The sequence below is a fragment of the Ascaphus truei genome, chromosome 3, assembly GCF_040206685.1.
Source record: "Ascaphus truei isolate aAscTru1 chromosome 3, aAscTru1.hap1, whole genome shotgun sequence".
Taxonomy (NCBI): domain Eukaryota; kingdom Metazoa; phylum Chordata; class Amphibia; order Anura; family Ascaphidae; genus Ascaphus; species Ascaphus truei.
The window spans coordinates 429349004-429375275 of NC_134485.1; the positions used below are offsets into that span (position 1 = coordinate 429349004).

The 26272-nt window shown below is 47.1% G+C and overlaps 1 protein-coding gene across 2 annotated transcripts; it reads left to right on the forward strand.

The window, feature by feature from the left end:
• The first annotated feature begins 420 nt into the window (after positions 1 to 420).
• On the forward strand, positions 421 to 23826 carry FAM162A (family with sequence similarity 162 member A). 2 transcript variants are annotated; one of them, XM_075592871.1, is made up of 5 exons: positions 421 to 566; positions 5082 to 5201; positions 7551 to 7656; positions 9399 to 9507; positions 15175 to 23826. In XM_075592871.1, exons 1-5 carry the CDS (start codon positions 521 to 523, stop codon positions 15274 to 15276), a joined length of 483 nt encoding a protein of 160 aa, XP_075448986.1. In that variant the 5' UTR covers positions 421 to 520; the 3' UTR covers positions 15277 to 23826. The 2 variants fall into 2 exon arrangements, with proteins under 2 accessions (XP_075448986.1, XP_075448985.1); XM_075592870.1 differs by lacking the exon at positions 421 to 566 and adding an exon at positions 671 to 808.
• The last annotated feature ends 2446 nt before the right edge of the window (positions 23827 to 26272 follow it).

Consider the following 26272-nt stretch of genomic DNA (forward strand, 5'->3'; position numbering starts at 1 on the left):
TGTGTGTGTGTGTGTGTGTGTGTGTGTGTGTGTGTGTGTGTGTGTGTGTGTGTGTGTGTGTGTGTGTGTGTGTGTGTGTGTGTGTGTGTGTGTGTGTGTGTGTGTGTGTGTGTGTGTGTGTGTGTGTGTGTGTGTGTGTGTGTGTGTGTGTGTGTGTGTGTGTGTGTGTGTGTGTGTGGCCCATGTTAACGCGCCTGTACTCATGAGCCCCAGCCCAGACCCTAAAATGCTTCTCATGTATACTTTACATTGGCGGCTGCCAGTTAGCAGGCACTGAGCTGGCCAGCCCCAGCAGGTGGGCAGCAGCAGCAAGGACCCCGCCTCCGCCATGCCGTTCCTGAAACGCACATTGCATTCCGGGGATTCTCTGACACCTCCCCCCTCGCGCAGTTAAGGGGGCAGCCGATTGGCCGCAGCAGTATGTTCCCTCCCCCGGGGGCGGGGTCAGTGTGACCACGGTGATGTCACTCCTGACCTACATTCACTGACACACAGAGCGACGCTCCGAGCGGAGAGGAAGATGTGGCACTCCGCGCTGAGCAAGACCGGGCTGCGCGCGGTGGCGGGTGGGTAATAAGACACGTGACTCCTGCTGAGTGAGGAGGCGTTTAACTCTTTGCGTGCCGGGCATTACACAGTCAGGGTATTGGTGGGGGGGGAGAAGGGTAATAACATCTTATCAATCGTCATAATCTGTTTCTTATGTATAATCTTATTCATTACAAATAACCGGAATAAGTGCAACAGGTACCTGAGAACATGGGGCACAGGGACACCCAACCTCTGAAGTGCTTACAAGCTGTCGCGGGTACAGTAAGTCTGTGCTAAAGAGCTTGCAATCTAATCTTTCATGGCGTAGGCTACAGAGATTGCTGTGGATACAGTATGTCTGTGCTAAAGAGCTTGCAATCTAATTGGTGTAACAAAAAAAAGTGACAGAGGTCACAGCAGTCCCCTATTAATTGCACTCAAGGCAAAGCCACATTAGGGATATCACTATATTGCTTATTTGCTATTATTACTATTATAGCTAGCAGTGTATGTCCCCAGCTTATTTGTTGCTACCCTCCTCCCACCCGCTCCCCTTACAGGGGTATTTTAACGTTATACGCATTGTTTTATTTTTATGTCTCTCGTTTTTCGGCGTTATTATGGTTCATTAAAGTTTATTTTTTATTTTTTGGATTTTATTAGTGGATGTCATTGTTATACTTTAGGCTATGAGACATTCTCTGTGGAAACATGGTCATTTTAATTGGATTATGTACTATTTTTTTCAGACATTAGTCTTTCAGTGGATATTGTATCCTTAAGCATCTATTCTATTTCATCTGGGACTTTTAGTCCATACTGTGGATATTAATATCTAAGTTATTTATTTTGACTTTGCCTTGAGTGCAATTAATAGGGGACTGCTGTGACCTCTGTCACCTTTTTTTTTGTTACATTATTGTCTCTTCCCCGTGCACCAGGCTCACTTTATATTACTTGATATTATGGTTTGAGCGGCGTCCCACTCTTCTATTTCTAATTGGTGTGCCTGAGCCACATGGAGATAAGGCGACTCCCCCCTTTCAACCTCTCCCTCCCCCCCAACTTTCTTTCACAGTTCGGGTAATATTAGCCCATTTTTAGGATATGTTACATTTGTAATTCATGTTGCTGATCAGCCTGTGCTGCACATTAATACACAGGAAAGAGAATGTGAGGCTTAAAGCACCGTTGCCTTCAAAAATAATATACGTGAATGTGTGTGTGTGTGTGTGTTTTTCCCTAGGTGTACAGAACTGTTGATTTCCGCAGCGGGGACCCCCTGCTCCCGGAGACACTTTCCTCGCCAGGTGATGCCGGTATCTGGCTTCTGTTTTATAGGTCTCGCGGGCCAGTGGGAAGCCGTAAGGGATGATGTCACCGCTTCCTATGTAAATAGATATTTTCCGCGCCCAGCTCTGGGGCTGCTACCGGCATCACCTCCCAATGTAAGTGTCGGGAGGGTGGGGGGTTCCCTGGGGGGGGTTCCCCGCAGCTGAAATCAGCGCAGGAGACCCCTGGGCCTCACACCTAGTTTTAAAAAAATAACAGGAGGTAAAGAGAACCAAATCACTGGTCCTTTAACCCCTGGAGTGCAGGAGGGGCTATGGCACCAGTGTCCAGCACATCGATATAATGTGCGCTCCGTGGAGCCATCGCATGTTCTCAGCGTTGCTGATGCTAGAGGAAGAGAAGTGGGCTTTTGTCGTCTCTTCCAATCGGACCCTGCGGAGAAATGAATGTGATCCGCTCTAGAGAAGGTATGACACGTCCGTGGCATCGCTACCACATCATGGGGCCCCTGGGGTGACGAGACCTCATGACATGGTCACTACGTCCGAAGGAACCTAAATGCTTACGGCGGTCTTCTTGGGCGCCATAACTTCAGCCAGAAAAGTGGCGGAGATCAACAAAACAGCCGGATGTGATTGTTTCATCAAGACAGAGTGGTACTAAGAATGGGACCGGAGTTTCCATCCATAGCTGCATCATTTCTTTCATATCGATGAAGATCTCCTCCTGCCCTCTTTGTTCAGATCCTCAGATGGCAAAGGAAACTGAATGTCACTCCTTGGATGTCGTGTGACACGTGTACAAGTGTATCTAGACGAGTCGGCAGCCTGGAGGAGATCAGACAGGTGGTTCTGTTTTCTGGCGCTACGAAAAGCATGGCCGAGTAAGGATTCCCCTGCCTGGGTGCTGGAAGCGATCGTGCTGGGAGCCGGCGGGAATCGGATCTCCTCTTTCTGTAAATGCTTGCTTTACACGATCTCTTTCCGCGTCCTGAGCGGAGAAGGCAGAAGCATCTCCTGCAGACGTGTGTAGGGCACATGCATGCTCCGATATTCATACCTTTTACTTAAGCAGCGCCAACAAGCATTTTGTTTTCTTTCCTGGAAGAATCCTTTGGTAGGGAGGGGGCTTCGGGCTGTTTTTTATTTTAGTATTTGCTGAGCGATTACCTACATGCGCGTGCTGCGTGGGGCGCAGAAGAAAAGGCATTTTCGTACCGATTTTGTATATATTGTTTTTCTTGTATAGCGCTGACTGTGTATGCAGCACTGTACATAAAATGTTGTGGGCACAAGTCCCTGCACCAAAGGGCTTACAATCTCTCTTTACATATATTTTGTTTTTTTTTCACAAGCAGCTGGCACAGGGAAGGAGGATATTCTTCTAGTACAGAACTCGTCAACACAGTTTGTTTGGTTCCCTTATGTTGTGAGTTTGTGTTTATTGCATAGAACACACTTCGGGGTGAGGTGGAAAAGTCCTTTTATAGCCGCTACTCTGGAGGTCCAACGCGCCTGTCCTACCTGATGGGAGGAGCTGCGATCTCACAGGTGTGTGCTGCTGTGACTAGAAGGAGAATATCCGAAATTGTCACATGCAGCAACACAGGCTCAGTGTCCTACTTGTAGCCATAGTCTTGGGTGTGTGGTGTGTCAAGGTGTATTACATGATCACACCGCCATCATAACATTGTCAAGATGCTATGTAGCATCATTTTTATCAGAAACGGTCAACGTGTAAATAAAAAGCAGATCCTCCTGCAATCTGCTGTATTTCATCTGCTGTACTTGTACTCCGATTAGAACAGGAGCAAATGGTGCCTGGTAAGCATCTGCCTCCTGATCAGCTCCAATTAACACCACATGGCTGTAGTAATCCGGTCCATGGTGTGCTGCGGGAGGGTGGCGGGCAGGAGAGGGAGATTACGTGCGCAAAACAAGTTCAAGGGGCTCGGTTTTCTTAAATAAGATCACAACAATGTAACTTCTAAAGTAAATAGAACCTACTTAATTCACCAAGGACGTGTGCAAATAATATAAATAAGGTCATTGTCATTTAGCCGGCAACGTGTTGCGTTCATTCTTCCAGAACGGCTTCTGGGGCGATGATCACAACCCCGTTAAATACCGCTCCTCTGAAATTGCTCGTAACCGCAGGAGGAATAAATGACGTGAAATCATCCAATTGTTACAAAAACGTAGAGCACAGCGTCTCCTTCCTTACGCAGAGGGGAGATTAGTGTGCGCTTTGTACTCCTATCGCCTTCCCTCTTTTTTCTCTTAGGCCGCGTCCATGCTGCCTGCTCGCGTTGCGCTTGCTTGCAGCGGAGGCGATTCCTGGACTGCAGGGTTGTGCAATGGGGGGGGGGGGGGGGGTGGTGTGCCGGGCACATCACCTGTGCGGTTCGTCCTCCTTGGCTAAACCACGCACGTGACCAGCCCTTCGCGCAACAAAGACAAAAAATATGTCTGCACGCAATGCGCCTACCCACGCTAACGTGCACGCGCAAGAAGTATGGACGCTCCGATTGATTTACATTGATTTGCTCGCGCTGACGTGGCCTAAGGCTGCGGTCCCAGTAACCGCCTGTGCGCATGGCGCGGCGTGCACTGTGCGTGTAAGCACCGCCCCTCAATGGGGCTGGGCCCAGTACGCACCGTCACGCAGAAGGTGCAGCTCCGCCGTGCTGCAGGGTTTTCCCAACTCAATAAAATTGAGTTTACTCCTAGCGACGGAGGCGTGGCCACGCCCCCACCGGCGGTTCACCCAATGAGGGCGAACTAGCCGCGTGACGTAATGGCCACGCCCCCGCAAATCCCCGACCACGCCCCCTCCCGTCGCAAGATTCTCCTCGCAGATCGCGGTTAGCGCTGTGACACGCGCCGCCCCCCCCCGCCGGGCGCGAGTGTCACAGACATTACTGGGACCGCAGCCTTAGAGTATTCGCTCCAAAAACACACAGCAGCATACTGTATGCAGCATGTAACACCTACTATAAGGCAGGGTTGACCAGCTCAAGTTCCCAAGGGCTACCAGCAGGTCAGGGTTGATAGAGCCACTTGTGCTGAAGCAGAGAGATCCTTAAGACCTGTTGGTGGCCCATGAGTGACTGAAGTTGCCCAGCCCTGCTATAAGGTGGCACGGGCTGCAGGCCCAGTTGGCTGGGAATGGGGTTAAGAAAAGGGTGATCAGAGTCAGGGAATGAGACCAGGGCACAGAGGGGGTCTTTACATGATGCCATGCCTCCTTTCTTTAAGAGAGATCAGCCGTGCTGAGGTGGAGAGCTGTACCCCTCCCGAAGCCTCTGAGTGCCCAGGATCCGGTGACCAGGAGATGGCTGTGCAGTAAACCAGAGGCAGATAAACCTAAGGAGGCCGGTAAGTGCTGCTGGGTCTCGGTGGCCTCTGGGCCTCGCTGTTATGCTCGGTGCTGTTCTTTCTGCGGGTGCTGCTTGCGCCTCGCTGTTATGCTCGGTGCTGTTCTTTCTGCGGGTGCTGCTTGGGCCTCGCTGTTATTGCTCTGTGCTGTGGGTGCTGCGGGTGCTGTTATTGCTCTGTGCTGTTCTGGCTGTGGGTGCTGTTTGGGCCTCGCTGTTATTGCTCTGTGCTGCGGGTGCTGTTATTGCTCTGTGCTGTTCTGGCTGTGGGTGCTGTTTGGGCCTCGCTGTTATTGCTCTGTGCTGTGGGTGCTGTTTGGGCCTCGCTGTTATTGCTCTGTGCTGTGGGTGCTGTTTGGGCCTCGCTGTTATTGCTCTGTGCTGTGGGTGCTGTTTGGGCCTCGCTGTTATTGCTCTGTGCTGTGGGTGCTGTTTGGGCCTCGCTGTTATTGCTCTGTGCTGTGGGTGCTGTTTGGGCCTCGCTGTTATTGCTCTGTGCTGTGGGTGCTGTTTGGGCCTCGCTGTTATTGCTCTGTGCTGTGGGTGCTGCTGGGGTCTCGCTGTTATTGCGCTGTGCTGTTCTTGCTGCTTGTGCCTTGCTGTTATTGCTCGGTGCTGTTCGTGCGGCATGGGCCTCGCTGTTATTGCTCGGTGCTGTTCTTGCTGTGGGTGCTGCTGGGGTCTCGCTGTTATTGCTTGGTGCTGTTCTTGCTGCGGGTACTGCATGGGCCTCGCTGTTATTGCTCGGTGCTGTTCTTGCTGTGGGTGCTGCTGGGGTCTCGCTGTTATTGCTTGGTGCTGTTCTTGCTGCGGGTACTGCATGGGCCTCGCTGTTATTGCTCGGTGCTGTTCTTGCTGCGGGTACTGCATGGGCCTCTCTGTTATTGCTCGGTGCTGTTCTTGCTGCGGGTGCTGCTTAGCTCTGCAGCTGCCATTTAATCTTTTGTTATCCTGCTTTCATAGCCCCGGTTGGCAGTCATCAGCTGCCATCATCACACATTTTATCAGACCCGCAGTATAGCCAGCTGTGTGTGAACCAATATCCTCCGCTGCAGGAAAGCCACTGCTTAATGAGATTGAAACCTATTTATTTATACCATGTGTTACCAGGAAGTAATGCAGTGAGAGTTACCTCTCGTTCTCATGTATGTCCTGGGCACAGAGTTATAACACTCACTCTACACTTGTGAGTATTTAGCACACTGCACCTTGAATATTTATTCACACGTTTACCACAGTTATTGCACCATCAGAATATTTATTCTGTTTTACATGGCTTGCGCTTCCCGATGATCTTCAACTCTTCACATTGGAGGACAAAGCAACATATTGAGTTGTGGAGGGTATCTAGTTTGTCAAGTTGAGTTTAGGGTGCTGTGCCATATTCTATAGTCTATAATTGGCATTAGCATCTACTGTGCAATGCGCTTTCTAACCAGCAGGTTTAGGGAGGATTTGTTCCTATAAAATACACCTAGATTAGCATATGTTTTGGATGTCCAAGAATCGATATGCAACCGAGGAGACACAATGTTGTGTATCTGCCTGTTGCAGCTGCTAAAGTAGCTGATTTGGGTGAGAGGAAGTGTAAGGCCCGGGCCATAGAGGGGTGGGGAGAGCGGAGGCGCGCTAGCGCTGAGGCTCGCCTGCATCAGTCAGCGCGATTGCACGGACTTGCAGGCGAGCCAGCGTGCGCGGGGGGAGCCGGGGGGAGGTGGTTGGAGGCGGGGCAGTGACGTCGCTGGGCCAATCGCCCGCGACGCACTGACGTCAATGTCACGGCGCCGACGTCACGGCGCCGTGACGTTGACGCTGCTGTGCTGTGATTGGAGGTTTTCAACCGACAGCGCGCTGAAAAACAGCTTGGCGCTCGGCTGAAACCTCCAACTCCTCAGCACGCCTGCGGACGCTCGCGTGAGCCCCCTCTCACGGCATCCTCATTGAGGATGCAGGGGCTCAGCGCGGAGCGTCCGCACGCCTCAGCACGGCCTGTCCTTCTATGGACTCGGTTTAAGAAGTGAGTGAGGGGGATTCCCTCTTCCAGCTCTGTTCTCATCCCTCTCCTAGAGAGCCCCAGCCTGGCCATGTTTTGAGGATAACCAAACACGACTGAGTATTTACCCAAGTGGGATATATTTGGCGTTTCCTTGGTTTGTGTTTGTTTATATTCTGGTGTGGCTGGCATTCCCAGGGGAGCCAGCGGGTGGAAAAGCACAGCTTTGGGTCTTATCTTAGACTCTGCCTCGGTCCTTTGTGTTTAAAAGACAATACAAGGATCCAGTCTTCTGCCCCGCTGTGCCTTTTTTATTCCTACCTGCCTGGAATAACCTTGGCTTCCCACCCTCTCCAGGTGCGTCCTTCCGAATTCCAGGGCACAAACCCTCAAACTTTGAAAAGAACATCCTGGTGTACGCAGGCCGTTTCAAAAAGAAGGAGGACATCCCTGATCTCGTATCGTAAGTAACTTTCCATTCACTGGGAGGAGAGAGACTTCCAGGGGGCGTCACTCGGCTTTAAGACTGTGCCAAATTTGTAGGCAATGCACCAACTTGAGCTGCTTAGAAAAGCATAGTGTCCTGAACTTATAGACCATCTCTCTACACGTAAACCACAAATGCAGAACCTATGTATTATACATTCCCTAAAGTACATAGAAACAGCGACACATTCTCCAGCCCTCCGAAATCGCAAAAACCTATCCATCGGTGACCCAAGTCTAGTAAGATCGTACATAGAGATATAATAACACTCCAAATCTCTCTCCCAAAACTGCTAACCCAACTGATTGCTGTACTTTATTACATTGCACAGGTCCTGCTGATGTCACATTTGCAGCCGAATAATGATCTAATAACTATTTGATATTTATTTTATTTATTTATTTATAAAAATGTTTTACCAGGAAGTAATACATTGAGAGATACCTCTCGTTTTCAAGTATGTCCTGGGCACAGAGTTATAAAAAATACATGGATACGTACTGTATTACAGACGCTGGACACCAGTGATGTATAACGCAAATAAAACCATAATTCACAGATGGTGGTAGGAGGGAATACATTTTTGCCTCCCTTGCTGTGGTCACTTTATTCCTTTCTGGGGGTGATTGACGTTATGAGTTCTTCGCTGCTTTAACAGGTCCTATAGCGCCCTGATACACGCGTGGTCAGGCGTGTGCCGTTCACCTCCTGTGATGTCTTCAGAAACCACAGAACAGCTGGAGACTTGTAACACACCATAAAAAAACAGCCGACAAGGGTAACAAGAAAGATCGAAATCCGAGTGCCTCCCGCTCGATGGACGAGAGTCTCTCTCGGCTCGACAGCAGACATTGGAATATCAACAAGCACGCTGGGAACTTCCATTTTCATCGTGCCCTGATGGAGGTCTGACTTTGCGAGCGGAACGTAGTTAGTATGGCTATCATTTCATTTTTTTTTTAAGTGCCCACGTCTGCAGAAACCACATTTGAACCAAAACAGTTGAGGTGAAAACTAGAAAACATTTGTTTTTTGACCTCGTTTTAGCTGCTGATACAGCGGGAGAAGAAGAGAATGGTGTCTCCAGATCCTAACATGTTTCTGGGAACCCCCAATCTGCGGCATTCCCCCACCCCGTCATCCGCAGCGCACTGCAGCAGCACTATGAACTTTTTCCATAGTCACAAAGATGAGGTTGAACAAAGACCCATACGTCCATCAAGTTCAACCTATGATCAATTTAGACGACAGATACTTTATCCTATATCCGTACTTTGTGTGTTGAGCCAAAGGAAGAAAAACAAAAACCCCAGTGACATTATCTAATGATATCTCATAAAGGGGAAAATAAATTCCTTCCTGACTCCTAATATTGGCAATCAGATTACTCCCCGGATCAACATCCTTCCCATGTGTACTTATTCGGTATATCCCTGTATACCTTTCCATGCTCAGACATTGTCTAACGTGATTAGCCACCGCTACCAGGGAAAAGTGGCACTCCCGGAATTTTAGAAGCGCACTCAGGCCACGGTGCGTGACACCAGCTGCATTTTCCCACCACGTGCAGATCCACTTTTTTTTTTTGTTAACATTTTACTGTCAGAAGAAAGGGCAGCAGGAAATCCATCCTAAATTGATACATTGTGTGTGTGTGTGTGTGTGTGTGTGTGTGTGTGTGTGTGTGTGTGTATATATATTTATGTTCTCTCTTCTAGGTATGAGATGGTAGACATGGCAAAAAGCAAGATGCGAGTCAAGGTCGCGTACATGATGATGGCTCTGACCATCATCGGCTGCATCGCCACGGTCATCTCTGGAAAGCGGGTGAGTCTTCACTGACTTTATTAGAGCAGGGGTGGCCTACTCCAGTCCTCAAGGGCCACCAACAGGTCAGGTTTTCAGGCTATCCCTGCTTCAGCACAGGTGGATCAATCAGTGGCTGTCGTTTGTGTTAAACAATTCCATGGTAACAGCCCCGTTTTTAATGTAGATCCCAGGATGTAATTTACAAGCAGCCGCACCGCTCTTACCAATTTCCAACAAACGTCAAAATAACCCGCTGCAAAAGGGGAAAAAATGACCATTAATCAACACAGATAGTGACCAGGTGGTCACAGTAGTCCCTAGTTAATGCACTCACGGTTATAAGATGAAATGGTGACAAATAACCCCTCCTAGAGTGAAGAGTGTAGTAGTGAGGGACCAGAGTAAGCGGACCGCCTCTAAGGACAATCCGGTCCTCGTAATTAGCTCCAAACTCCCTACCACCATGAGGAATAGGGTGTTGCTTGCACAGGTGTAGTCAAATCCGTGCAACAATGGGACACCAGACAAGGTGTACCCACAAAAGGCTGAATCCACTGACTGCTCCATGTACCAAATAGGAACAACGGCGTTCTATCCAAATAAAATAATTCCTGGGCATCTCTGCGGCCATTATACGGAGGCTGAAAAGCAGCTGCGCGGTGCAAGAACCATTTCTAACATCCTAATAACTGATGTGATGCATTAGGAGCTCAGCCTTATTTACTAAACCTGCCTCGTTTCATCTCTTTACGAGTTACCTGAGAATGAGACGCAGGAATGGGGCGTGCAGCGCGGGAATCTGCGGGGACTTCCCAGAGAATTTATCACAACATTTGACAAATCAAAATGAAAATGTAGTTGATAGTTTGTGGTTTTGACCTAATTAGACACTAAGGTCCCAGATCGGCGGAGGTGAGCGGGCTCTGTGCTTGGCTGTTATCAATATCATGAACGGCGGTTCTTTTCCCTGAGCTGAACGCAAATCCATATGTAAAAAAAGCTGTGTGTGCTGTGCACGCGCATAGTAAGTGAAACTTCTTTGACTTTTGTCACAGAAATTGACTTATAACGCGCGTGCTCGGCACAGTCAGTGTATGTGTCAGTCAGTGACTATGTATGTGTGTCAGTCAGAGAGTATGTATTTGTGTCAGTCAGTGTGTGTATGTGTGTCAGTCAGTGTGTGCATGTGTGTCAGTCAGTGTGTTCATGTGTGTCAGTCAGTGTGTGCATGTGTGTCAGTCAGTGTGTGCATGTGTGTCAGTCAGTGTGTGCATGTGTGTCAGTCAGTGTGTGCATGTGTGTCAGTCAGTGTGTGCATGTGTGTCAGTCAGTGTGTCAGTCAATGTGTGAGTGTGTGTGTCAGTCAGTATGTCTCTCTCTGTGTTGTGTGAATGTCTCTCTGTGTCGGTCAGTGTGTGTATGTGTGTCAGTGTGCGTGCGTATCAGTCAGTGTGTGTGTGTGTGTCAGTCAGTGTGTGTGTGTGTCAGTCAGTGAGTGTATGTGTGTCAGTCAGTGAGTGTATGTGTGTCAGTCAGTGAGTGTATGTGTGTCAGTCAGTGTGCGTGCATATGTGTGTCAGTGTGTGTGTCAGTCAGTGTGTGTATGTGTGTCAGTCAGTGTGTGTGTGTCAGTCAGTGTGTGTGTGTGTGTGTGTGTGTGTGTGTGTGTGTATGTGTGTCAGTCAGTGTGTGTGTGTGTGTGTGTGTATATGTGTGTCAGTCAGTGTGTGTGTGTGTGTGTGTGTGTCATTCAGTGTGTGTGTGTGTGTGTGTGTGTGTGTGTGTGTGTGTGTGTGTGTGTGTGTATGTGTGTCAGTCAGTGTGTGTGTGTCTATGTGTGTCAGTCAGTCAGTGTGTGTGTGTATATGTGTCAATCATTGTGTGTGTATGTGTGTCAGTGTGTGTGCATGTGTGTCAGTCAGTGTGTGTGCATGTGTGTCAGTCAGTGTGTGTGCATGTGTGTCAGTCAGTGTGTGTGTATGTGTGTCAGTCAGTGTGTGTGTATGTGTGTGTGTGTGTATGTGTGTCAGTCAGTGTGTGTGTGTGTGTGTGTGTGTGTGTGTGTGTGTATATATGTATGTGTGTGTGTCTGTCAGTGTATGTGTGTCTCTCTTTGTGTCCTGCCCCCTCTCTCCTGACTCCCCCCCCCCCCCCCCCCCTCAAAGGCAGGCAGAGCTGCGGACCCGCGGCAGCTCTGCCTGAGACTCTCCTACTCCGGCGATAAAATTTTGAGCGGCGCCGCCACATGTCAGTGGGTGGGTGGGTGGGGGGAGCGGCGCCGCCACATGTCAGTGGGTGGGTGGGGGGAGCGGCGCCAGGGGCTAGCGCCGCCGCATGTCAGCAGCCGTGTGGGAGAGCTGCGGGACTCGGGGAAGCAAGAGGGAGGAGAGAGGCTGAGCAGCGGCTCCTCCTCTCACAGCCCATGGCAGCGGGCGGTGGAACGGCGCCAGTTAGGAGCGGCGGCTATCGCCGCCGCATGTGAGCAACTGGGTGTGTGGGAGGGTGAGGGGTGTGTGGGAGGTCCTCTCTCTGCCGGAGTACTTGCGCGGCTTCCGCCATCTTATTACACCCGCAGCACCGGAAGCTCTGCGGCAGCCATCTTGCTATACCCATGGCAGTGGCCGTTAGGAGCGGCGCCGGCGGCTATCGCCGCCGCCGCCGCCGCATGTCACAGCAGATGCGTGGGCAGCATGTCACAGCGGGTGTGTGTGGGGGAGCAGCGGCTGTTAGGAGCGGCGCCGGCGGCTATCGCCGCCGCCGCCGCATGTCACAGTAGATGCGGGGGGGGGGGGGAGGGGGGAGCTGTGACGTCACTTCCGTTTCACATTTGTCCCCCATCTCTCCCGTTTTACCCCATCAGAATAGGTGCCACTAAAGAAGTTTCACTTCAATAATACACTTTAATAAGATGTCTAATAAACACTACAATAGGATGTGAGCATATATTACACAGTGACATATTAAAAATGGCCAAAAATAATCCCCAGAGCCGAGACACTGGTATCCGAGGGTGACGCCGTGGCTAATAAATTAGCCCCTAAATGAAAATGTCTATATTCGTGTATCCAATGAGGAGATGTAAGGGGGAACAGGCGGGTGTGGGTAAGGCCGCTCTTATAGTGCCGGCGACGAAAACAAATACATTGCCGCCGCTTCTAGTGCACGCGACAGAGCGGCGCCGCCGTGGCGAAAATCTGAAGCCGGCAAAATTTGATTTTTCAAGGGCCGTCGCGTCACGTGACGGCTCTTGAACAAATCAAATTGCCGGAATACCGCGACCCCGCCGCCCGGCGAAACATAACTTTCGCCGGCGACGTCACCCGCCGTGTCGCCGACGGCACTATAGGCACGGCCTTAGGGTGCAGTTCAGATAGCACACACATACCCAGCACACCACTGCCCGGCTGTAAGCACAGGCGTTACACAGCCATGCCCAAGTGAGTAATAAGGTCGCAGTGCACTTCTACTGATTATATTTAAAGTAGTGCTCCGGTATAAACAGCCGAACCGCGTGATATTGTGGTGCCCCAATACAACCGCGTCTCCTTTCCTCCAACCTTAAGGGGTGGCCCTGAGTCCTTTGTACTGCCCGTGGGATGAATAGTTCTTTTCAAAGCTCCTTGTACTGTCCCCAGAATACATTTGTATATAGTTATCATATCCTGTGTTGGACGCCTCTTTTCTAATGTAAATAACTCCGGGGACGTGCCCATATCTCCCCTTGCTGCGCTTGGTTCACCGTTTCTAGCACATCCACTTCTGACACAGGCAGGGACAGTGGCGTTTCCCACCCATGTTGCCACCTGTTTGTCTTTTTTTTTTTTTAGCACCTCGAGTTGACATAAAAGTGAGAAGTAGTTTTAAAAATGTCCCTTTTAACCCTTTCCCTGCCACCGCGTCCGCTAACGTCCTGTAAAAGCTCTGCATTGCACACCCTGCCGGCAGTTACGGTGTTAATGCAGGTGCCAGTGGGGCTCCATTGACGTACTTAATCCCAGGTCATTCATTTTACATTGAACCGTCCCCATGCCAAAGCCCGTCCTGATTTAAGTGCAGACGGGAGCCAGGTGGCAATACTGCCTCCAGTACTGAAGCGGTTAAGCAATCCCCAGTTATTCGGCCGTCCCGTTCACATTCCCCGGCCCCGTCACACTGGTGAGCGCCTCAGCTGCAGGAACACTCGGGATTCTCAAGGTCAGATGGGCTATAATTAGCCGGGCATATGAGGACAGCCACTTCATTCTTGGCCCTGGTCTGCTTCCAGGAAGTGACCTTTTCCCAGTGTGGGAGGAGGGGTCATGAAACCCCAATGATGGCCTATTTCCCGGAGTATTTGGGATCGATCTGGTTTTCCAATCCAGGAGAAATTGCTTTAACCCCTTCAAATCCAGATGCGGTGGCAGAATCCCACAAAACGGTGATTCTCCCTAAAATATGGGTCGACTTGCATGTGGCTGTAACAGGAATCCCACAGAACACGTCTTGTGCCCTTGAGCATTTCTCTTTATCTCCCATTCCCTTGCCACCAAAAAGGAGGGAGTAATTTCTTCTACACTGGGACTCGTGCCTGAAAAACCCGTGTGTACAACACTGCATAACACAGCGGCGCTGCATAACACAGCGGCGCTGCATAACACAGCGGCGCTGCATAACACAGCGGCGCTGCATAACACAGCGGCGCTGCATAACACAGCGGCGCTGCATAACACAGCGGCGCTGCATAACACAGCGGCGCTGCATAACACAGCGGCTCTATATAAGACTAACATTCTTCATATTATTTAGCATAAGTACAGCAGCAATGAAAACCTTTTGATACCAGCATTTCAATAAAAAAAATAAAAGCATCTTTTTATCAGTTCAGGCGCCATACAGGAGAGCAGTGTAGAGTGGCCAGCCACAACCCTATGCGTTTCGTAACCTGTCTTCATGACGCCACACATGCGTTTCCTAGCAACATTGGACGCTAGGATTTTTTTGTCCACCGGGGGAGCCTGTACTCATCTGCACATTTGCGATAGCGTGCATTGCTCTGTCTCCTGATTTCCAAGATGGCTGCCGCGCTACCTCATACACTGATTGCACTCGTGGAGTTCCAGGATTGTACAATTAGCTGCCTCTAATTGTCCTCACATGGTGAACTATTATATATGTTCTTTGGGTGTCATTGTCTGGTAGCACTCCCCTGAGGAAGGTCCTGCCAGGACCGAAACGTTGGGTTTATAGTGTGGTGTTTTGTCACTGCTAATACATGTCTTTTTGCTATATTTGAGTGTTGCTGCAAATGTATAGGTATATATATATATATATATATATATATATATATATATATATATATATATATATATATATATATATATATATATATATATATATATATATATATATATATATATATATATATATATATATCTCTCCTACAAAGCCAGGGGCGGCCAACTCCAGTCCTCAAGGGCCACCAACAGATCAGCTTTTCAGGATATCCCTGCTTCAGCACAGGTGGCTCAGTCAATGACTGAGCCACCTGTGCTGAAACAGGGATATCCGTAATACCGATATCCGTAATACCTGGCCTGTTGGTGGCCCTTGCACTAGGCCTTTCCCTAACCATATCTAGTCCCTGTCCCTTCTTCAGGCTTCAGCCGCTGTGTGTCTAATGACGACGTGTGCTCTGTTCCACCGCAGGCTGCCGGCCGCCATGAATCTCTGTCCAGCTTCAACCTGGAGAAGAAAGCCCGCCTGCGGGAGGAAGCGCAAAGGGAGGAGAGCAGCATCAAACCAGAGTGAAGCAAGAGCCCAGACACCGGGCACGCGCAGCAGAGTACGCCCGCCCCTCTCCCTCTAATGTATAGGATATTAGTTTGTTGTGTGAGTCGGACCCCACTGGCACCGAAGGGTTTGTAGATCTTTGCACAGTTGCAGCTATATTTAACTTTCATATGCACCTTGTCACTGCCCCGTTTTGCGCCGAGCTGCTTGGCGCTGCCGCGTGATCTCTGTAAGACTGTGTTGCCGTAGGGCAAATCTTGGCACTTGTGTGACGCCCGCATTCCTCTTGGCCCATTCACTACTCTAAGTATTAACTATTTTATCTACGGTAAAGTGGTGGCGTGTGATGGATAACATGGCAGCACAATAACCCAGAGAACAATGCAGGCCGTATATATATATATTTTCAAAGGTACGTTTAGTCTTCGTTCAGGTCAGAAAACACATTTCCTAATAAAACCCGTGTCCCCCTGTCCTCCGTTCTCAGAACCGCGATTCCTGATTCGACGTAGGGAAGGTTTTGTAGCGGTTTTGTTGCTAGCGGTGTTTGTTGCGATTTTTGCAATACAGACACAACCAGCAGAATGACTCCCGCTGGCATGTCGGTGCGGTGCATACATGGCGCGCCGGCGACCGTTGTGTATATAATCAGCCGCGCGTGATGGCGACGGGGGAAACCAATGTGCTACTTCACCCTGCGGGAACGCGCGAGCGGAAGCAATAACCGTGGCCACACCTGTATGCTGAAAGCCCTTATTCATGTCGCACCGTCTTCACCATTTGTAAAAGTGAAAAACATGTCGTACATTTAGGCCCTAAAAACGGGGGAAATGCACAAGCGAAAACCGTGATTTGCACATCCGATGTGTAAGTGGTAAACTCGTATTGGTTGATGGCGATCACAGCAGCTCTTCCAGCGCTGCAGTGATCAGGGCTGAGATGCTGTGTTAGATTAAATGAGAGAGATCTCGTGCTGAAAGGAGGTAAAGTGAATTGTCCAATATCGCACCGTTTAACGGTGCAGTCAATGATTGAGCTACCTGTGCTGGAGCAGGGATTCTGGAAACCCTGCTTCAGCACAGGTGGCTCAGTCTTCTACATTAACATTAATAAACATGAACTATTTATTGAACTCTTCCCTTGCTTTAGGTTCTATTTTCTGAGAAGTTTTTTTGTACATAAGGTTCATGCAGGGGGTTCCCGGAGCTGAACCCCATTAATTTCAGCGCTGGGGATGCCCTGCTTATGACGAACTGCCATTCCCGCTGCCAGGGTTCACATAATGGCCGCTTTCCAAAGCCCCGGTGCGGCTTCCTATTGGCCCACGTCGTGCTGGAGCTTTAAACCTGCCGGTGACACCGGTGCCCCCTTTGGAGGTCTGTACTGTATCCCGGGAAGCAGGGGGTCCCAGGAGCTGAGATTAATGAGGTTCAGCTCCGGAGACCCCCTGCTTCAATCCTGCGTAACAAAACAAAAAACTAGCGCTCGGACTGCTCCTTAAGGAACACATTAGGGAAGTCACATAGTCACATGGTAGATAAGGTTGAAAAAAAAGACATTCGTCCATCAAATTCAGCCTATGCTAAATTTAGACGACAGATACTTTATCCTATATCCGTACTTACAGTATATTGATCCAGGGGAAGGCAAACAGAAAACCCCAGAGACACATCATCTAATGATATCTCATAAGGGGAAAAATGAATTCCTTCCTGACTCCAAGAACTGGCAATCGGATTAATTCCTGGATCAACATCCTTCCCATGTATACTTATTTGGTATATCCCTGTATACCTTTTTTTTCTAAAAAGATGTCCAACCTTTTTTTGAACAAATCTATTTTATCTGCCATCACTTGTTCCATTGGTAATGAGTACCACATTGTAACTACCCTTACTGTAAAGAACCCTTTCCTTTGTCGCTTGTGAAATCTGCTTTCCTCCAACCTTAAGGGACGACCCTGAGTCCATTCTACAGCCCATGGGAGGAATAATTCTTTTGAAAGCTCTTTGTACTGTCCCTGGATGTTTGTATACAGTTATCATATCCCCTCTTAGACACCTCCTTTCTAGTATAAATAAATCTAATTTAACAAGCCTCTCTCCATAAGTTAGATTGTTCATCCCCTTTATTAATTTGGTGGCTCTTCTCAGCACTCTTTCTAGTTCCATAATGTCTTTTCTAAGGAGTGGTGCCCAAAACTGTACTCCATATTCAAGGTGTGGTCTTACTATTGCTTTGTAAAGGGGCATAATTATGTTTACTTCCCTTCCATCCATTGCCTGTTTCATGCAAGATAAGATCGTGTTTGCCTTTGCAGCTACTGCATGACTTTGGGCACTATTGCTAAGCCTGCTGTCTACAAGCACTCCTAAATCCTTCTCCATCAAGGATTCCCCTAATTTATCCCCATTCAATGTGTAAGTCTCCTGTTTATTCTTGCTACCCAAAGGCATTGTCACGGGAGGCCAGTACTTTTACACCGAAACCACCGGGATCACCAGCACCAGGCAGGACAAGGTTGTAGAATAAAATGGGGTTTATTCTGGCACGCCAGCAGACAAAACAAAGATGTACAAAACCAGATACAATACCAAATGGGGGCTTGGGGAGTAGAATCTAGCCTCGCTAGGTGCAGGGGCCTGCTTCAAGAAGGCTTGCCCTGTCCGCTTCTCGTCCAGGATATCAGAGTGCTGATCACACAGCAGCCCCTCTGACATGTATCTCCAGCTGGTCACTATCAAGATTTAAACTCCTTCACAGAATGTCTCTATCTCTCAGATGGTCCTCTGAGGGAGTCTCCACACTCCTTCCCAGAGTGTCTCTCCCTCTTTTAGTCTCTCTTGCTCTCAGATGCTCTCTGAAGGTAGATCTGATTCTCTGATCAGTAGCACCCCTTATATAGCCCTCTGTGGATATCCCATGCATGGGAGGGGGCTGCTGGACAATCAGAGCAGGAATTAGGTTGGTGCCACAACAGCCAGAGGGCGTGCTAAGAATCCATCCCCATTCCTGGTTGTTCACTCTTTCTTACTCACCAAATGTCTGTAACACCTCCATGCTCCCAACCATTGTCTCAATACACATTTATCTGCAGGAACCTCGGCTGATTAAATCAGAGTCCCCTCCATACAAATGTACACATAATCCAATTTACACTTTACAGGGCTGACTCCCAAATCACATTACAGTGCTTACACATAGATCACAAACACTTTACCTCATATTGCTTGCTCAACTAGACTTGGGGATTGCATTTGGAATACATTCTCACAAACGTAGTGCATTATACATTCCCAGTTCTCCCCCAGATATTAAATACATTTGGTTAAAATAAGCCTTACATAGGTTGCCAAGTTACATGGATTTAGGGGTAGCTAGATGGGCTTCATTTCAGTTTTGTGATGCCAGCAACCTCTACCATCCAGGCATAACCTTACATTTATCTGTATTAAACCTCATCTGCCATTTACCTTCCCAAGTTTCCAGTCTCTCTCCAAGTCCTTCTGGAGAGAAATTACATCCTGTTCTGATTCTACTACCTTTATACAATTTAGTGTCATCGGCAAAGATGGAGACTTTGCTCTCAACGTCAAGGTCATTAAAGCTGCAGTTCAGTCAATATCCTGCATGTGTGTTTTTTTTAATAAATCAGTTCTGTAGTAAGAAAAAATACTTTTAGCATTTTCTGTTTTTAAAAAAACAACTTTGAAAGACCAATTTTCTTGTATTCTATTTTAACAGCCATTTGCTAAGGCACTGCCCCTTCATGTCCTGTCACAAGCCCTGGCACACCCCTTTGTCAGCCCTGCTCTCCCTCTAGCACATGTCTGTGCAGCAGTGCTCATGAACATTCATGAGCTTCCACTGCCAGTCAAGCAGATTATAAACAAATGCCAGCTTTTAATATGTCACCAAATTTCGACCTATCAATACATGGAAAACGAATTGACCTGCAGCTATACAGTTCTTTAGCTAATTAGAGATTGCCCACATGAAACTATTGAAGTTAAAAAATAAATGCAAAAAAAAAAAAAAAAGACTGAACTGCAGCTTTAATAAACAAGTTAAAAAGCAGGGGTCCCAGTACCGATTCCTGAGGTACTCCACTCACAACTTTAGCCCTACCTGAAAAAGTTCCATTTATGACAACCCTCTGTTGTCTGTCCTCCAACCAGTTTTCAATCCAGGTGCATATATTTTTACTGAGTAGAATTTGATTTATTTTGTACATTAACCTCTCATGTGGAACCGTATCTAAAGCCTTTGCAAAATCTAAGTAGACCACAACTGCATTACCCTGGTCTAAATTTCTACTTGCCTCCTCAAAGAATCAAATAAGGTTAGTTTGGCAAGATCTATCCTTCATAAATCCATGTTGGCTATTACTAATGATTTTGTTTTCCATTAGGAATTCCTGAATATTATCCCGTATTAAACCTTCAAGTAGTTTCCCCACTATTGAAGTCAGGCTTACAGGTCTGTAATTCCCCAGTTGTGATCTAGCTCCCTTTTTTAAATATAGGCACCACGTCTGCTTTACGCCAATCTTGTGGTACTGAGCCTGTGGGAATGGAGTCCTTGAATATTAAATGTAATGGTTTGGCTATTACTGAGCTTAACTCATTGAGAACTCTTGGATATATGCCATCGGGGTAATTTTATCAAGCCGCCTATAAACTTCTTCCTCAGTTAACCAATTGTTCATTAATATGGAGGTTGTGGCTTCCTCCTGCGGCAATACTATTGAAATTGATTCTTCCCTGGTAAACACAGAGGCAAATAATTTTTTTAATACCTCTTCTTTTTCCTTATCTCCAATAATCTGCCTGCCCATCTCACACTGAAAGGGTCCTATATTTTCTTTTTTCATTTTTTGTTATTAAGGTACTTAAAGAACTTTTTAGGGTTGATCGTACTTTCTATTGCAATCCTTTTTTCATTATCCATTTTTGCTAATTTGATTGCCCCTTTGCAATTTTTGTCACATTCCTTATAATTCTGATACAATGTCTCCGTCCCTTCTGACTTAAAGAATCTAAACGCCTTCCTCTTCTTGTCCATTTCCTCCCCTACCTGTTTATTTAGCCACATTGGTTTTGACTTATTTCTTTTATACTTATTACCCAAGGGTATACCCTGATAAGGGTGCTTTTCTAACAATATTTTAAAGACTGCCCATTTATCTTCCACATTTTTCCCTGCAAAAACATCATCCCAGTGTATTACTTGTAGATTAGACCTCAGTTTATTAAAATCTGCTTTTCTAAAGTTTAAGGTCTTTGTTGAACCCGAGTAATCTGTTTTTTGATCATTTATTTCAAATGAGATCATGTTATGATCACTGTTACCCAAATCCTCCCGGTTATGAATATTTGCTAATACTTCTACATTGTTTGATATGACCAAATTCAGTATTGCCCCTCTCCTGGTTGGTTCCTCAATAATTTGGGTCATATAATTGTCTTTAAGCACCCCCAAAACCTGTTTCCTTTTGTTGTAACGCTAATCTCATTGCCCCAGTCTGTCTGCATAATTAAAATCACCCATTATGCAAACATGACCCAGTTTTGATGCCTTCCTCAATCTCACAGATATTTGGTGGTTTATAGCATATCCCTAAAAACATTTGGATGTCGGAGAAACAGCCTGCTAAAAAGGGGCATAGTGACTACGGTCCTCTGTCCCATTTAATACTTTGTGACAGTTTTAACCCCTTCAGTGCGGAAGGGGTCTTAGAAGTTCCTAGGGGATTGGGTGACGCTAATCATCCTGCCATTGTGTTAAACTGAATACTTGTAATTGTTTGTAATAATTCTGTGTTTTGTGTGTAAACATCTCCCTCCCCACCCCCCCCTAATGTTTGCATCCCAGAGAAAGTTGGGGTGTAGTTTCTATCAGGCAACCGTGGGCTAGTTACCGGACCTATATCCTAGTGAAGACGCAGCATGTGTTTCTTACAATAGTTCTCTCACCCTTTTCCTGTACGTGTTACTGGCTAGAGCGACCGCGAGCCTTTGCAGAAAAGACGCACAGTATGTCAGTTGATCCGTATCAGCCCCTTTCCTGCAGTTTAACACGTATATCACATTAAAGGCCTCTCAACTTGACTCTCTTCGCCATAAAAATAAATATCCCTACTTTCTTTTTACCATTGTGAAGACCTCTTTTTGCTGCTGTTTCTAGCGATCACGCCCTTTATTTTTTATTTTTAAACTCTGTACTTGAATTCTGGAGATACCAGTTGCTGCAAATGTGCCCCTAGGGGTTAATATTTCCGCTCTGATTCACGTTCATTAAGACAGGAGTTCGCCAGTGAAATAATAAATGGAAAGAGTCCGCAAAAAGTGGATCAGCACGGTATATGTCCGGTTATGTTCTGATTTCATTTTTTATTTTGAAGGTTTGCTTTTAAAAGGGCAGTAAAGTAATATGTTTCTTACAGTGCTGACAATAAGTAGCGCTGTGCGTAGAATTTGGCAGGTACGATCTGTTGCCTCAGAGCTTGCAATCTAATGCTGTTGCCACTGTGAGGTAGGTAGACTGGACAAGGTGAGCCGGTGCTGGGGTTTGAACCTGGTTTACCTGCATTAAGAACAGTGATCTTGCCACTGACCTCCTGCCGCCTCCTTACTAGTGTCCGCGGTTATCGCGACGCGATCAAAGTGATACGCCTTCTATGAGGCTGTCCGGAGAGGGCGCGACCAGCAGCGCCGGCGCTCGCGATGCGCGAGGAAACAAAGAAATGTTTCCTCGCGCGACGGCCGGTTCACGAGAGCTGGCTCACCCAATGAGCGCGAACCAGCTCCCGTGACCACGACACCCTCATCGCGTCGTTAGAGCGCTCAAATCATTGAAGCTATAGGCAAGTGGGAAGCCACTAGCACCCGCCCGCACCCACCATTGACTCGGCCTTTGGCGTCCTTAAAAATGTTTAATCATCCTTACGGTCAAAATATCAAATGTTTGTGTCCTGAGACAAATAAATGTTTCCAATTGAAACATTGTAATGTTATAGGCCACTTCTGCTCTGATATTGCATGTGTGGTTAATAATATCATTCTGTTCCTTGTGAAGAGAAAGGCAAGGGGAACACGCTTTGGTTGTGGAGCCGAAGTTTCCCCAGTCTTAGGCCTTGGTCCCGCTGCGTCCGGTGGCGCGTGCGTGCGCCACCACCCCCTTACCTGCACTGTGTTGGTCCCCGCTGCCTCCTCCCTCCGTGGCTCACTCCGTTCTGTGACGCGTCAGCCGGCCAGCGCTACCAGGTGGTGTTCTGGAGTGTTGACGCGTCACGTGGTGCGCATGTGAGCCAATGAGGTGAGCAGGGAAGGAGCTTGTAGGGTGTCAGCCTGTTTTTTTTTTTCCCGGCTCAGTTTAATTCAGGAGGGAGCCTGACCTCCGGGCTCCTGCACACCGGAGGAGGGGAGGGAGTACGAACGGACGGACCCTCCGTTCAAACCACGCCCCCCCCACCTGCTCAACCCACCTGCTCAAACTATGCCCCCCCCCCTCTATATTCAGTAAGCTGTGAAGCTGCTTCTCCACGTCAAAGCTGCTACTTCTACTCCCGGTGATGAGACCATTTTCTGAGACTGACCGAGCGGTCAGATATTTATTTTTCCTGCTGGACAAGTATTTCTTGTGCAGGATGATCAAACGCTAAATGTCTTTGGGAACTGGGGGAATTCCCAGAGCTGTAAATAACGTCACTCGTCAAATATCGGCCCCCCGGATTATTGAAGTAATGTGTCCAGCAATAACCGCCCTGCCCCCCCACCCGTTACATCGGGAATAGATTACCTTCTCGCCTTCCGTTACAAACATGCCACCACGATCTCGCAGATACCAACAAAAAGAGCGCTTCACAATCAGAAAACATCATAGGCAGGTGTGAACTCGCTGACGTTGTGGTTTAAACGCTCATATTCTTTAAGGTGTGATAAGCACCGATAACGTCCTATCGCATGAAAAGCCCCGTTAACGTCAGTGGGACGTTTCCCGTCACCTGCACTATCGCACCTTACAGAATAAGCCTCAATGTTACCATTTTTGGGGTCCACAATCTCCATGTCTGAATAACGTTTGCTCCGTGGAGGCCGACATGTCTGCATAGGGTCACTCACCAGCGTGCTGGCAATTGTGACATCCCTCAGTGTCATGGAGCGGTTAGAGGGCTGATAGCTTGTGGTCCTTATTACTTATAACCTAAATGCAGGTCTTCTACTCGTGCGCCAACTCCATTTATTTTGAAATGAAAGTAGCTTGTAGGATTTAGTATTATAAAGGCCTATTATTTTTAGAAAATATTGATGCTTTGGGTTAACCCGTGTGCATTGTACAGATGTAGCCCGTGAGATTGCTTCACCCAATATATTTCCTGTTCTAACGCAGAATATCACGGTTTCCATAGGATTCAATGGCAATGTGGTGCAGAATACCACTGCATATTCCACCACAGGCAGCAATGCCGCCTGCTACATCTGTACATTCGTCAGAGAAAATGTATGTTTATATGATTTGTAGAAGATATTTGTATTGTAATTAAAATGTGTGTACTCTTTGGTTTAATGAGTGTGTAATGCCTAAAATAACCTTTGTCCTTTTTTCTTACATTATCAAGAATAAAAATTAAGGGCTACTAGCTAAAAAAAAAAAAAAAAGCACAGGTTTACACACACCACACCAGTCTCTTCCACCTCTGTTGGGCGGCTGATCCACAAAACCCACTGCCTTTTCCGCAAAGTACTCCAATTTAACCTGGCTGGCCTCACACCCAGCGCCAGATCGGGACCATGTGTTTTACCATTTCTCCTTCTCCGAAACATGCTCCACTCCTTATCTTGTTGACACCATGAATGTAACAAGATTTCTCTGGTTAATGGGAACTTGGGAGACAATGTCAATTACATCTGAGAAACACACCGCTTCTGAAAGTTTGTACAACAGGACACGGCCGTCCTGTAAAGGGAAACACATGTATTCACTTGTCCCATGCAGGTTTCCACATCCCTGTTGTAATCTCTTAAACATCAGTTTTTTTTTTTTTAGCAAATTAATCTGGCTGGGGCAAGCAAACGAACATTTCACATTTTAGCTTTCTATATTTTCTTTAACCGTTTCATTGGCAGGAGGGCCTGCAACACAACATTGCTGGCAAAGACGCCAAGGTCCAGATACATCAAGCAGTGGTAATGAAAAGTGGAGATGTAAGTTGACTTAAAAAAATGAAATTTTTGGAGAGAGATCATCCCCACTTTTCCTTACCACTGCTTGATGTATCTGGGAGGGCCACACAATCATAGGAACAAAATGTGTGTGTGCCGAGTAATGAAAAGATTGCAAATCAAACTCAGCACATGGGAAACACCAGCTGCATATGAAAAGATAAACAATACTCAGTACGAAGCCTGTGTAAGCGAGATAAAGTCACGTCCCAAAGTTGAGTGAGCTGTAAGTTGGTAATCCTCTCAGGCTGTAAACAGTGGCAATAGGCAGTCAGCAGACCAAACAAAACAGACATGGGTGGGCACAAATGATATCGTGTGATCATGCAAGTCCAAGTTTAAGTCGCTGGACGAAACGCGTAGGAGTGGGAGCGCTGGGCAGGACCCCTGGACCATTCTCCCCTTGGAGAACACACAACTATACCTCAGAACACTGTTGCGTATAGTTGGGACTATAAGCATCTACATACATTTTTCTAGTGAGGTTTCTTTTGGACTTACATGATCACACGATATCAGTTGTGCCCACCCATGTCTATTTTGTTTGGTCTACCTATTGCCATTGTTTACAGCCCGAGAGGATTACCAACTTTCATTTACCTCACTGAGGACGCAGGTGCCTGCCCATTGTTGTTATTTTTTTTTTTTTTGGTGCTCTGTGTGTCGTACTAACTGAAACGGATACCTACACGGATACCTATATTGGGAATACAATGACCAATCTGATGGTTACCCATTTGTTAGGATTCTGAAGTCGTCCCACCTGGGGATATTTTACATTTATTTGATCACCGTACATAATTGTTCACTTGCGTCATGGTTAATTACAATAAAGTGTTATTTTTCACGTAATAATTAGATACCTTAAAGGAACTGACGATGAAAAAGTATCGTCGATTAGGAATATTGAGATTCCATATCTACATTTAATATATATATATATATATATATATATTGCTTTACACTTTGTTTTATAGGTTATATTATCCCTGTGCATAGGTAATTAATTCCTCTATTGTAATTAGGTGGTGCGGTGGGTCACTCATTAGTGGAAAAACTTTTATGGTTTCCATGATGAGATTGTAAAACGCCCCTAAGCATTTACTTACCCGATTAATTTTGCGGACTATACTTTCTAGTCCATCTTTAAACACATGGCTAATTAGCCTTTGTTCTTTGTATTTCTGATGCCATGATTATGTAACCAGAAACAAAAGCCGCTGCTACACATGAATTTGGCACTCGGGGAAGAACGGGAAGATGTTTTTGGACAGTGACGTGAGATTGCTTTTTTTACGCTATCACCAGTAATGAACATTTAGGTGAGTAACAAGTATCTGAGGAGAATGCATTTCACAGAACACAAAGAAAATACCTTTTCACAGGAAACAACTAAAAGTTTCACTATAGGAGTGATTTAATTCTTCAGAGGAAGCGGATTGCATGCAGGGGTTTGATAACATCTATTAAAAACATGTTTGGCTTTCCCTGTGGTACTGGCTCTGTAATCACCAAGAGGAATAATAGTGTAAATCTCCTTACTGCTGGAAACACACTTATTACATTGTACTAGCCCAGGGGTGCCCAGCACCAGTCATCAAGGGCCACCAACAGGTCAGGTTCTCAGGAACTCCCTGCTTCAGCACAGGTGCCTCAATCAACAATTGAGCCACTTGTGCTGAAGCAGGGATATCCTGAAAACCTGACCCGTTGGTGGCCCTTGAGGACTGGTGTTTTGCACCCCTGTACTAGCCTGTCCATTGCTTTGTTAGTGTTTGGTACTGTTCCCA